The sequence below is a fragment of the Psittacula echo genome (genome assembly GCF_963264785.1).
Source record: "Psittacula echo genome assembly, contig: SUPER_2_unloc_1, whole genome shotgun sequence".
Lineage (NCBI taxonomy): Eukaryota > Metazoa > Chordata > Aves > Psittaciformes > Psittacidae > Psittacula > Psittacula echo.
Window position 1 is genome coordinate 482,966 of NW_027664283.1, and position 13,045 is coordinate 496,010.

Sequence of the window (13,045 nt, forward strand, 5' to 3'; positions counted from 1 at the left end):
GTGTTAGGACAGATTTGGTAGCAGTGACACAAAAAGCTGTCAGCAACTGACGCAATAGGACCACCCCTGTTTATCTGGAGGTTCCCTGTGGAGGGAGGCCAGATCTGCACATCCCCCTCCTTCCCTCACCAGAATGTGTGGTCTTCCATTTATTCACATTGTTGTGAAGTGTGGTCATTTCTGCAATGGCAACATACTTTGGAGGCATGGTCCAATGGAGCCATTGTTGTCTGAAAATGCACATATGCCAGAGGAATGTCTTAAATGGTCACACTTCAACAATTCAGAGTGCTTTCAGCCCATGAACAAGTATTGTAGGATTAACATTAGGCAGGACTTTACAAGGCTGTGAACTAACAATGTTTAAGTTTGCATTTCCGTGACATATCCCACAGCAAAGTTTGTAACACAGGTTCTTTTGTTATTGGGTCAAAGGAGAGAAAGGCTCCAGGGAAAGCCTCCAGACAGTTTTAGATAATTATTTGCAAAGGAAAACTCTGCCAAGACCTACAGAATTGTTTCCTATTTCACTCACTGTATTCTGCTTCTGGACTCCTAGGTTTCCCTAGTATGAACATTGCTGACCTATCCTGTTATCATTTAGCCTTGCTTCCAAGTATTTCTTGTATGCATATTTCTTTCTTCAAGTGACATTTTAACTCATTTGAGTATATCTGATTGATGAGAGGGAGTCAGACAACAGGTATTTGGCTCAAGCACTTGCAAGACCAAACACGTACAGGAGATCAGCTCTAGACCTGTTTCTGAAATCTCATTGCTGTGATACTACAGCAAGTTAGGCAAGTTGTGGAAAGAGCATAGACTGAATTCAAATAATTAGTTCAACATAACAATACTGTAAGTATAAAGGAGCATATATTAAACTTAATTGTGTTCAAGACTATGACAAACATTCATACTCATGTTCTTCTGTAGATCTGTAAGCATACAGGGACATAGTTATGTGACATGACAACTGCAAAGCCACAAAGAAAAGCTAAGCTGGGAAGAGAACCGTTTCTATGCAGGGCTCCTATGCTAGAGGTAGCTCAGTCCCCTAGAGCAAACCCTGCCACTAAAACACAGCTTTCCAAAACCACCTTCCACTGCTCTCCCTGAGACAGATATGTTACCCACTCAAGGCCTAAAGTCACCTCCTTCTACACATCCAGTTTTCCAGGCTGCAAACCAGAAGGGCCCTCTTTCTTCATAGAGAAAGAAGGAGCTCAATTTCTAATTGCTCCTATCCTCCTTAATCTTACCTGCATACTACTGGCTTTGACCACAAAATGAGTTAGTTGTAGTTTGACCACATACCTAACAAAGACAGTGGCTGTTCCTTTAGTTAAATCAACATTCACTTATGTGCTGGTTTCTGTGACACAAAAGTCACAACATCTTCAACTTCTGCTGAAAGACAACAGGCTAATGAATGGAACAAGCATTAATGCACCTGGTTTGCAAATGAGGAGAAGGACAAGATAGGCTTACAATAGGATACAGAAGATGCATTTTGGCACCTATAATGAAACTTAGGATGAATGCCAGTGGCTAAATTCAGTAGAGAACTCCAGAAAGCAGATGACAGCCTGGCTTTCTCATTTACAAGACATCTAAATACCACTGTTGTGCAGGAATGCCATGTGCAGTGGTGCCCACACAGCAGCCAGCTTACGGAGACTTAAGTGACCAGACTGAGTGGGGACAAGGTGTCACACAGCCACTCGAGTGGAATTCAGAAAAGAGAGAGGTGCTGGTGAAGCCCTGGGTCCCTTTGCTGCACATGGCACTTCTGGCACACACATGCTGTGCCCATACCAACAACAGGAGAGGGACAGGACTCGGCCATGTTCAGGTGGAAGCTCCCCAGCATTACGAGTTAATAAACTCATTTAAGAAGTAGGTGACTTTTTCCCACTCAGCCTGAGGGATCCCTGTTACCTCTGCAAATGCCTTGATTGGCAGGCTTTGAAACAGCTACGCTGTTTTTTAACATGAACTCTTCACTGCTATAACTGGGTAGTTCTTACATTGTGGGTGTGATATCATGCCTCTCTATAAACTCAGAAAATAAAACGGTAGCAACAAGAATATGCAGCTACACTATTTCTTTTTAACTATCTAGTCATTGATTTGGTTAGTGGTTTTATACCCTGGATGGGTAGTGTTTTCCCTGCCAAATAAGAAAGGTATTTTCTAGCACCGGTAGGAAGCATTAGATAATGTTTGTACAGTGCCTATCAATGCAAGAATACTAAGTACTGCAAGTGAAGCATATCTTAGCAATCAAAGGCCCGCATGCTTAATACTTCACCCAGTATCCAGACTGGGATGACTACTGACTCTGAAAAGGCTGAGTCTAACTTTAAGACACAACAGAAAAGAAGTCCATTACAGATATATAAACATGTAAAGCACATCTAAACAGCCACACACACTTTTCAGAAAACAAAATAGAGCTTTCACTATTACAATACAAAGCAGTTCAGTCAGTACATTTTCCTTTTGCATGAACTACTGGATGCAAGATGCAAGAGAATATTCTTTATTTCAATCTTTCTTTTTTAAATCTCAACCCATTTTAGTAGGAACTTAGTGCGTCTCTGCGAACACCCCTGAACACAGTCATGATGCAACACGCCCATGCCAGTCACTAAGAAACAGTGAAGCACAATCATGATACTTCTGTATTATTTAAGCAATTATCACACTTATGCAGTGTGTATACCCACGTGCTGTTTGGCTCTGATATCCTGGGTGTTCCCACTCTGCTATTAGACGGCCACACTGCAGGGTTAGATTACTAGATTATTTCCTGATTGCCATAACCCAGAGGTGGGGGCAATACAGGTTGTATGTATCCTCCAAACTGACATAGAGGGTGAAATCCAATAAAAATGGCAGATATCCAATAACTAAAATAAAATAAAATAAAATAAAAAAAAAAAAAAAGCAGGCCAGACAGAGAAGAACATTTTGGTAGTGCATTTTCCTGTCCGTAATTACAATTCCAGTCTTTTCTGTAATCACAAAGATCTTTTTCCAGTTAACGCACATTTACAGTGACCGAACCAAGATGCCTGCCTTGAATCCTAGCAGTGATATTTAGGTATCTCATAACTGAGAGAAAAGAAGGCAAAAGCTTTCTAGAACCTCACACAGAGAGTGAGGCTGGAGTGTTGCCACAGCTGAAGCAAGCACCATCATTCATCTGAATCAGTCAGAAAACTGAAGCAGAATCTAGTTTTAAAGAACTGATCAGATTTTCTTTATGAATCTTTACCGTTCCCTTTCCAAAAAAACTGCTCAGTGATGATCACCTAAACTTGGTAGTATTTACTGCATGTATGAATTTGTCCTTGCATGAAGCTTGCTCCCAGAGCTTTCAGGCACCAGCACAGTCTGATCTGCTGTTCATGCTCTGCCCAAAGGCTTTCTGTATGCTTAGGGAAGTGCAGACCATGCTGGACCTACAGACCCTGCTTGGTGCACTGATGTGGCTGTGCACAGCCTAAGCTCCCTGTACACAAATGACTTAGATACTCTTTCTTTATTTTTAATGCCTGGAGAAACTGCCAGCTAGAAGAAAACACTGAAAAACTTATTTCGCCCTGTAGTGGTTGTTTCTGGCATATGACTTTTAGGCAACTATGTGTTTGCAATTGCTTATAGAAAACAGGAGCATTTAAATGCATAGATTCACCTAAATATGAATTTATTTAAAAACCCTCAGGCTTTTGAATCTGAACATCATTTGTTACGTACCTGAAAGTAATCCCTTTTTTTCATGATTCTCGTTTCACTTTTAAGAAAGGGAGTAAGTCACAGTCAACAGCACATGCTTAATACATGAGTTATATTCATACAATATATACATACATATTAAGCTTGTGGAACACCGTGCATATTACTGGGGCTGTACTGTCTGAGTGAAGGTGACATTCAGACTATGGTGTTATTTACAGTGACATCTACCGGCAAAAGCAATCTGTAAAGGCCCTCTTTTACTACTAGTTTTTTTCGGTGTTCATTCTCACCTATCTCTGGCATTTTTCTTCATCTTCTTCACATCTCACCATGCAGTTGTTCACAGTCAGTTCAACGTTTTAGTTTATTGAATATCTTTCAGTCTGTTAATCATCTTTTCAAACCCAATATCCCTGTTCTCAATCAATCATCCATCTATCTATATCCAGAGTATGCATCAAAACAGAAGATTTTGTATCATCAGCACCATTTAATGGTGCATGTAAGACTGCTGGGCATCTCCAACATTCAGGAGACAGTTTCTGCTGAGGTAGCATTGGCTCAACTTCATATATTTAGCATACCCACACACCTACCTATTGAATATAGCTATCACTGAAACCATCTACACACCAAAACTGAAGCATCTCTGCACACAGGACCTTGTCTGCAGACGTCAGGAGGCTGGCGGAGTCCAGTGTCAGCTCAATTCCACTGTACTCACCAGAATCTGTTGTGCAATAAGTCATCATGGTTTTGAATAGCTTGGTACCATGACTTTTGTCCTTCTCTGGAGACATTCAAAACCTGCCTGGACGCCTTCCTGTGTAACCTCATCTAGGTGTTCCTGCTCCAGCTGGGGGATTGGACTAGATGATCTTTTGAGGTCCCTTCCAGTTCCTGATATTCTGTGATTTAGTTTGTTGCCACAATAAAATATTGCTCTTATTTATAACTATTTGCAATGAAATAGGCAACAAATATTTAATCTTCAGCAATTTTTTGATTGCCACTGCCATCTGCAGAGCTGGGGACACAGCATTCTTTCAACTATTCATACATAGGTACCCATGCTTTCTACATAACCACAAGAATTTAAAAACAATTTTGAAATATAAATTTGGATGCTGAAATTCTTAGTGAGTTCCAAGTAAACTATTCATGAAATCACAAACTACTTAAGAAGCTGGAGTTTAAGCAGGACAAAGGGAAAACAAATCAAGAACAAATTGAAAAACACCATGGGTGACTGAGTTCCTTTTTTTCCTCAAAAATGCTAAAGTGCTGCGGGTTTTTTAACAATTTATTTTATCGAGGGTACATTTCTGTCTGCTGTTATTACAACTGTTGAAAAGAGAAGAACTGGAAGGAAACTGATGACATTTAAACAGCTGATGCTTTATTCAAAATACTTTCAAATCAGAGTCAGAAAAAAAAAAATCAGATCTCCATAAAACCACATTTATCTGTTGCATGCAACCTGTATGATTTACATCTGAAAAGTGAAACTGTCAGGAGCAACTGCAGATTATTCAAATTTATGTACTCAAGTATGTGGGTGAAAGTTGGTAAAATAGAAGTGACACAGGAACTGACTGTGCAGCACATCAGTTCTGTGAAGCGGAAGCAGAGAATTTTTGTTTTCACATGACAACCCAGTACTCTCCTGTCAGACATTCCCTGTGCTCAAATTCTGCTGCACAGAGAAGCCAACACAGATCACACATGCAATTGGTTCACCACAGTGAAAACTTGTACTTGGCATGAATGATGGAGAGGTTGACAGAAATAGGAAGCAAAACACTAATTTAGAAACATTTTTGTTTAAGCACTATCTCCTGTCTCACAAAGACAGCAGAAACTCAGAAAGCTGTCTGTCCATAAAGTACTTAATGAATAAAAGGTATGAGAGATCACTAGGAGATTAAGTCAATGACCACATCTCTATTAGGCCAGATCTGTACAAACAATATAACAAGACTTAATATGAAAAAATAAGCAGGCTATCTGTAAGTAGAGAACATTGGTGGAAATATAACACTATTTTTGTAGGATAATTTAAAAGTTAATTTATCCTAAGTCCTGAAGAGATGCCAAGGAAGAAGTATCAAAGGAAAAAAAGCATAGGCAAGCAATGCTTATTAAAAAGAAAAATGGAACAAACTTTTTACTCCACAGCTTAAACTACAAAGGAAGATGAGACAGTGTCAGAAACAAAATATAACAGTTAGGTCAGAAGTTAAATGTAGTCTAACTATCAGCAGAGTGATAAAGGAGATTGTCACGATGCTTTTTTATACTAGTTTATGAACGAAAAAAAAACCCTGATCTCTGGAGCAGCATTCCTTTAGCATTTGTACCTTCATGCTGAGACTGCAGCCTAGAGGTGCTCTAAGTCTCTCCATTATTTGCAACTTTTAACATCTGAAGGCTAGGCAAGATTAATCTCTACCAATCTGCTCCTTGCCTACCTAAAGCTACAAGAATCAAAATCTCTAGTTTCCTTTACAATAAGTTCATAAAAAATGTATTGCATATTTCTTTCTGTTACTATATTCATATGACATATTCCACTTTTTTTTCAGTAAACTTATTTTGAAATTGATTATTTGGAAGACTTTTTTTTTTTTTTTCTTGTTTTCCTGGAACTGATTCTTCAAATTCCTTTAGGTCTCAGTTTATGTCTGGAAGGCCATCAAAGTCCTGCTTGCTGAAGCAACAGAAGGACAAATCTCTGAAGGGACAGAAAAAGCACAAGTATGTATCAAGTGGGTGTATGGCAGCAAACAGTTGTTTGCCTCATCTTCAGCCCAACGTACTCCAGAAGGAAAGACATCTACTTCCCAGTTTTTTTCTTTTACATAAAGAAAATACCCAGCTGACACTGAACTCTGTCTTTGCAACATGAAAAACATCATGAGCATGACTGTCAAAAGTTGTCAACACAACAGAGCGCATTGCTTCCCTCCTGTGCCAAAACCGGCAGAGCCCTTGGGAGTGCATTTAAATCGGAGAATAAGTTTATGGGTGACCAACCATCCAGCTGTATACAATTCCTGACAGCTACTATTTTCAGCAAATACTCTATATGTTTTTTGGTCACTGAGCATTTCATTCTTCTTAGTTCAAAGGCTCCAAGTGTATCAAAGGGTAAAGAGCTGATCAAAGCGACCTGCAGCTGGGGGAGTGATAACATATTATAGCCTTGCTTGCTCTACAGTCATCTTAGTACAGCACTGGAGCCCACACTGGAGGTTTAATTCCCTGGGAGCATGTCATGTAGTCTGGTTGAGACTCAGCACAGCTTGAACATAGAGTAAGTTAGTGACTGAGGATGCAACCAAGTGCTCGGTGCTGAGACTGGATCCGTGTTCTCATCTTACAGTTCCAGCAGATGGGTAATATGGAAAGCTGTTCCCAAAGGATTTTAGGAAACTGAGCATTTCTAGTATTTTTCAGATGACATCACTAGGTTTCAGCACAGATGCAGTACTATGCTAGCTGAATCTAACATGAACGCAGCATCTCCACATTAGGAGAATTACTGTAAATGATGTCTTCTTCTAGAACTTATTTGCATAACTCTATAAAAATTGTCAATAGTTCAAAAAAGCACTATCAGAAACTTGATGTACAATTGATTGCATGCCTTATCACTCCCAAAGACGTATTACTTGGAACACTAAAAAAATACCTAATACTGCACTGCCCAAAGACAGACTTCAAATGAGGGGGTGACAATTTTTCCAAAACTAGAGCTGCAGGCAGTAGTCATAAAATTGCAGCCTTCTCTGTAAAACTTTAATCTCTTCAATACAAAATACAAGACACATTCTTACAATCAATTTTTTATTTTGATAAAATCCTTATAAATATCAAAGCACTGGATTAACTCCACTGTTTTCAGTATGTAAAAAACTTGCAAAACTTTTGTTTCTGATATGAAGCAGTAGCCTTATCACTTTCTCCCCTGAGGCAAACAAACTTTATAACCTTCAAGCATTTGTAAGCATTTTATTCATGTTCTGCAGCTATTCACATGACAATGAAACCTATCAGATTCAACACTAAGACTAAAAAAGAGTATGAAAACATGCATACACCCCTGCATTCTCCATGCACATTTTCCAGACATCCTCATTCATAAAGAACCAATGTGAAGTCTTTTCAGCTTCATTCTTCTCCCTATGCCAGAAAACAAAAAGTATCTGCAGGTTTTTCCTCTTTGGCTAATCTTTATGCCTGCTGCCAGTGCCAAATGCCTTTTATTTCTTTCATGGTCTGTTTGTGTTCTTTATTCAGAAAACATTCAGCTGGTGTTGAGAGGCCTTGCAGCAATAGTAGCTATATACTGAGGAAGAGAAAACAACAAAAAAAAATCCACCTATCTTAATCTAAGCTAAAATATCTATGTCTCTCTGTCTAATTTATTCAGTTATAAGAAGGTATATAAAGTCAATCCTGATTGTGAGTTCCCTCATATTCATCCATCTAAGATCAAAAGATCTGTTGAGGTAAAAGGCACAGCATATAAAACCTCTAAAAACACAAGCTCATGCAGAGCAGTCATAGAAGATGAGTTGGTCACAAGTTACTGCAGAGACTGGTGATAGTTGCTGCCCATGAAACCTTTAGCTGCCTCTTTAAGGTATCACTGGTTTTCACTATTTAGTACTCACAGTCTGAGAGTAAACTTAATCCTATACTAAGCTATATCCTATGGCAAATTCATTAAAAATAATAAAAATCAATTTGGCACAAACCAAACAATTATATTCAGATAACAAAAACTCCTGAGAGAAACACAGGCTCAAGTAAACTCATTCAAGACAGGCATTTCAACAATTGCTGCTGAGGGCTGATCTTCTATTAGATATAGAATTGATTCTGATTTCTTTGGCTTGGTCTAACTGCTATCTTTGGTCTTGGAATATAAGTGCAACACACCCAAGTTCAGCTATTATAGCAGAACATTAGCCAGTACCTAGAATGCATTACATACCCGAGTAGTGCTGTGTTCCACTGCAAGATGTGAGGTATGCAGCATGTACTTCACACTGCAGTGTGCAATGTGTCTAGCAGGAAACAGTCTGGAGCAACAGCTACCCCTGCCTCCTGTTTTTAAGTAGTAGGAGTCTGATGCTACATGGATATAGTGTTACAGTCCCTTACTGTTCATCAAATGCAACAGACTGGATTTAGGAACAAACAACTCCCTCTGTGCCCTTCCACCTTTAAGTTTTCAGGTTTCAGGACAATTGCATCACTACATGTGGTGGAATTCAGGAATACATAATCCATTTGACATGATCCTAGAATATACAAAATCCTTACTTTTTGCTTAAAAAAAATAAAACTAAAAATTAGGACATCTTTACTGCTATGAAGCAGTCAGAGTAACAGGATCATGTGCATATATCTGTTTTACTTAAAAGCAGTCATTATTGCTTTCTTGTAGGAAGGTAAGAGTGGTATTGCAGAAGTCAGCAATGATATTGTATCAGCTTTGAAACATCTTTTTCTTGAGAATTACAGTGTGAAGCCTTATTTAGAAGCTAAATGCTATGTTAGAGACCAAAATAATAATCCCACAGCATCCTTTGATGCCAGTAATATCAGAGATCCTGTTCAGTAATTTGGTGGCAAATTCTGGACAACTCCTTCACCACGTCTGAACCTTATGACTAGCACTGCCCTCTGTGCATGCTAATGCCTCGATACTCCCAAACCAATGCACTCAAACACAGTCAGACCTGTTAACATTGATGAACCTGCAACAGCTCAGGACATACTTGTCTGTTAGAAATGATTGCATGGTAACCAGTAACAAAACAACACCTATTTGTTAAAACAACTCACAAAAAAAAAATCATTAAGAATATTAACTATTAAAATTAATTCAGCCTTTGGTTTCAGAGGGAGACTAATCTATCTTTACTCCTTTAATTCCTCCTGACTTCTCGTCCCTTTAAAGGCTGGGGAGGGCGGTAGTTCCTCAGCAAGCAGCAGGCAACTTCATCCTCAGCTGTGCTCAGAAGGCTGCGGAACTTGGCTAGCTGCAATCAAGAGAGACATAAGGCTCAGCAGAAAACCCTCATGCTTATACTAATGAAAAAGCATGTAGTAAATATTAAAGATATTTGTCACCTTTTTTTGCTGCAAGGAAGAATGGAACTCTATTTTTCTATATCATGTGCTTGCAAACGAAAAGCGATGACTACTGAGAAAACCGCCTCAAAGCATGTGTTGGAATGAAACCGTGCATAAGGATTATTGGTTTCCTATAGTCACACTTTCTCTTCCATAACCTGATTTAAACCAGGGGTTTTTATATATTTTAGTTTAATTTTATAGTATGGAGATTCTAGAATATTTCATGCCAAAAATTAGATATATTATGTGCACCTGTGTACATCTTCTTGTTCAAACTGTATATTCACAATTAACCTGGAATAGGAGGTGCGGTGCTATAGAAAGCTCCTGCAACTAGCACTTTTCATATATTAAACATGTACTCAAACCAGGAGAGATTTCAAATTTTTCCCTTGTGAAGATACAGAACAAGCAGTTATTCATACTTTCAGCATAAGCTTCTCTGCTTAAACTGATCTCAGCAGAAACCCACATCCGAGCTCCATGTCCAAACCTCAGGAAGGCTGAGTCTGATTTCTGACCTGAAGTTTAGTATTTTTTCTAATTGCTAATATTTCCAATATTTACTATTTTTATAAATCACCTTAATTCCCTTCTAAGTTACCAGAGGTAGGACAGCATGACAATCATTTGATTAGAATAGAGCATTTAGTTGTATGGCACACTGCACCTTAATCACAATAAGAGCAAAAAAGTCAATGCTACCTTACTTCACCCCACTCTAAAGCTAACATCTGCAATTCAGGATCCCTGTGAGTTTCTACAGTCTTAAAATCTATTTTTTATTTTTTCAACCTGAAAAGTGCCCCAAAAGCATGTCGTAAACTGTAAACCCCAGAACAAATACAAACATGAGGAAGAAATTTAAATGGTACAGTATCAGTGATGGTGATTACTGATCAATCACAATGGTGGACATTACTAGAAACAAACACTTTTAGCTACATGCACGCTTATATTTATATGAATATAGCATACTTAAATACCTAAGATATAGGTACAGTCTGGGAAAAATTACTCTTAAAGAATCACTGTATTTGACACTGTTTCCAACACCATGTCTTCTGAACCTGTTACACATGACTGTTTGCATACAGTATTTCATGTTTTAGAATGTATTCATTATAGATTAGCCCAAATAAGAAACTTTTAACCTGAACAATGGCTTGTCTTTTGGAAGTTGATATCTTCAAACACATTTTCAATTCCAGATCAATATGTATTACAGCAAGTCTTACGAAGCCAGATTGAGGGGAGTGGGGAACAGATACAGATGAGAAAAATGTACACACTGAGGGAACACATGACTTCAAATCAGTTACAAAGAGGATTTTAGTCTCCTGACTAACAAGCATCCCATTCAATGAACTGTTTTATGATTTTGCACAGTCTGCAGTCACCAGTTCTGAGTATGTGGCCTCAGGTACTGAATTTTCTGAGGTATTTGTAATATTTACCATGAATGAGACAAAAGCTGTGGTACCAAAATCTTGAGGCTTACAGTGTGCTCAGAATATTAATAATATATCAACACCCAATATTATAAACTATAATCTGACATTAGTGTCTCAAATGCAAAAAGCTCTTTATACCTAAGGTGATCAGCCCACTGGGTGTCACTGTTGCAACATTAATATATAGCATTAAGCTTAATGTCACAAAAAATTTAAGTAGATTCTTTTATCACACTTTTCCTAAGATAGCCTAACATAAAACCTCACTTCTTATAATTGCATTTGCAATTCATTCTAGTAAATTTACTAAGTTTTACATATCTGGAATGCAAGAAGACATTTACTATTGATGTGACAAATAAAAATCCCAGAAAAGAGGTTTGAGCAGGATATGCAAATAATGGAATTCTAGGATTTCTAAGCATCACCAAAACACTTTTTTTTTTTGTAAGTTCCTTGTGGGTTATTTTTTATTGTTAATTTTTAGAGTACGCAGATTCTTAGGAAAAAAAAAAAAGAAAAAAGAAAAGAAATAGCTGTTCACAAAGAATGGCAAAAAGAAGTTAGTATAAATTTGATAGACATATTTTGTCCTTTGAAAATTTGATGAGGTATGCAATGCCAACGTCTGAAATAAATATATTTTTGGGTGGTATTTACAATTTCAAGTCTTACAAAAGCAACATTTCTATAGCAGTGAAAAATCAAAAAATACCTGTTCAGAACAAACACTTATAGGTTCTCTCAGAACAATCCAGATGACACTCTCAAGAAGAGGAGGAACAGTGAGAGAGCCAAAGTAAGTCCAGTAGTCCAGGGACTTGGGAAGCAGACAGCTAGGATCAAAGTTGGTGAATAGTGCTCTTTTACCCTGGAAAGAAAACAAAATAGCTCGTTGTGATTCTAGATTAAATATATGAGACCTGGGTTTGTTCAGCCTAGAGAAGAGGAGGCTCCAGGAGACCTTAGAGTAGCTTCCAGTACCTAAATGGGCCAGCAAGAAAGCTGCAGAGGGACCTTTTACAAGGGCATGTATAGATAGGACAAGGGGGGATGGTTGTAGCCTGGAAGAGGGTAGATTAGATTAGGTATTAAGAATAAATTCTTTACTATGAGGGTGGTGAGACCCTGGCACAGGTTGCCCAGAGAAGCTGTGGCTGCCCCATCCCTGGCAGTGCTGAAGGCCAAGTTGGATGGGGCTTGAAGCAACCTGGTCTAGGGACACCTAGACCTCTAGTGTGGGAGAGGGTTTGGAACCAGATGAGCTTTAAAGTCCCTTCCAACCTAAACCATTCTGTGATTCTATGACATTTAGAAAATTATTTTTTATATTAAAAAAAAAAAAAAGAGAGAGAGAAAAAACCAGCACAGTATTATTTAAAAGCAAGAGGCTGAGATAAATCATGCCAAAGGAGGTAGAGCTTATAATTACAAATGACCATAAGATGGAAGTTGAAGGGAAGTGGAAGAGAAGTTGAAGTGGTGAGAAGATGTTAGACTTTCAATGTGGTCTGTATGGGGCTGGCAGAGTAACCACACAGGTTGCTGCCATCTGCTTCCCTCCCCATTCTTTTTGTCCAGGCCCACAGGTCACTACTTCTTCCCCCTTTTGCAGCTACCAGGCCAGAAATGCCTGTAGGATGCATGTTATAAGTCTGCCTAATTTCTCTCATAAAAACAATAGCTCATTT

General features: G+C 38.4%; 1 protein-coding gene across 14 annotated transcripts in view; it reads right to left on the reverse strand.

Annotated features, from left to right (window-relative positions):
* LOC308218240 (carbonic anhydrase 13-like) overlaps positions 1-13,045 on the reverse strand; it is a 55,457-nt gene that overhangs the window by 25,364 nt on the left and 17,048 nt on the right. For 11 of the 14 annotated variants that reach the window (XR_013956330.1, XR_013956331.1, XR_013956332.1 and 8 more), the window contains exon 6: positions 12,070-12,225. Coding sequence is in view for 3 of the 14 variants with exons in the window: in XM_080639710.1 (XP_080495836.1) it covers positions 9,690-9,803; positions 12,070-12,225 (270 nt within the window). In the remaining 11 variants the exon portion in view is untranslated. Of the gene's footprint in view, positions 1-5,124; positions 6,482-7,579; positions 9,804-12,069; positions 12,226-13,045 lie in introns of those variants that run through there. The other 3 variants (XM_080639710.1, XM_080639712.1, XM_080639711.1) reach the window with 2 other exon arrangements.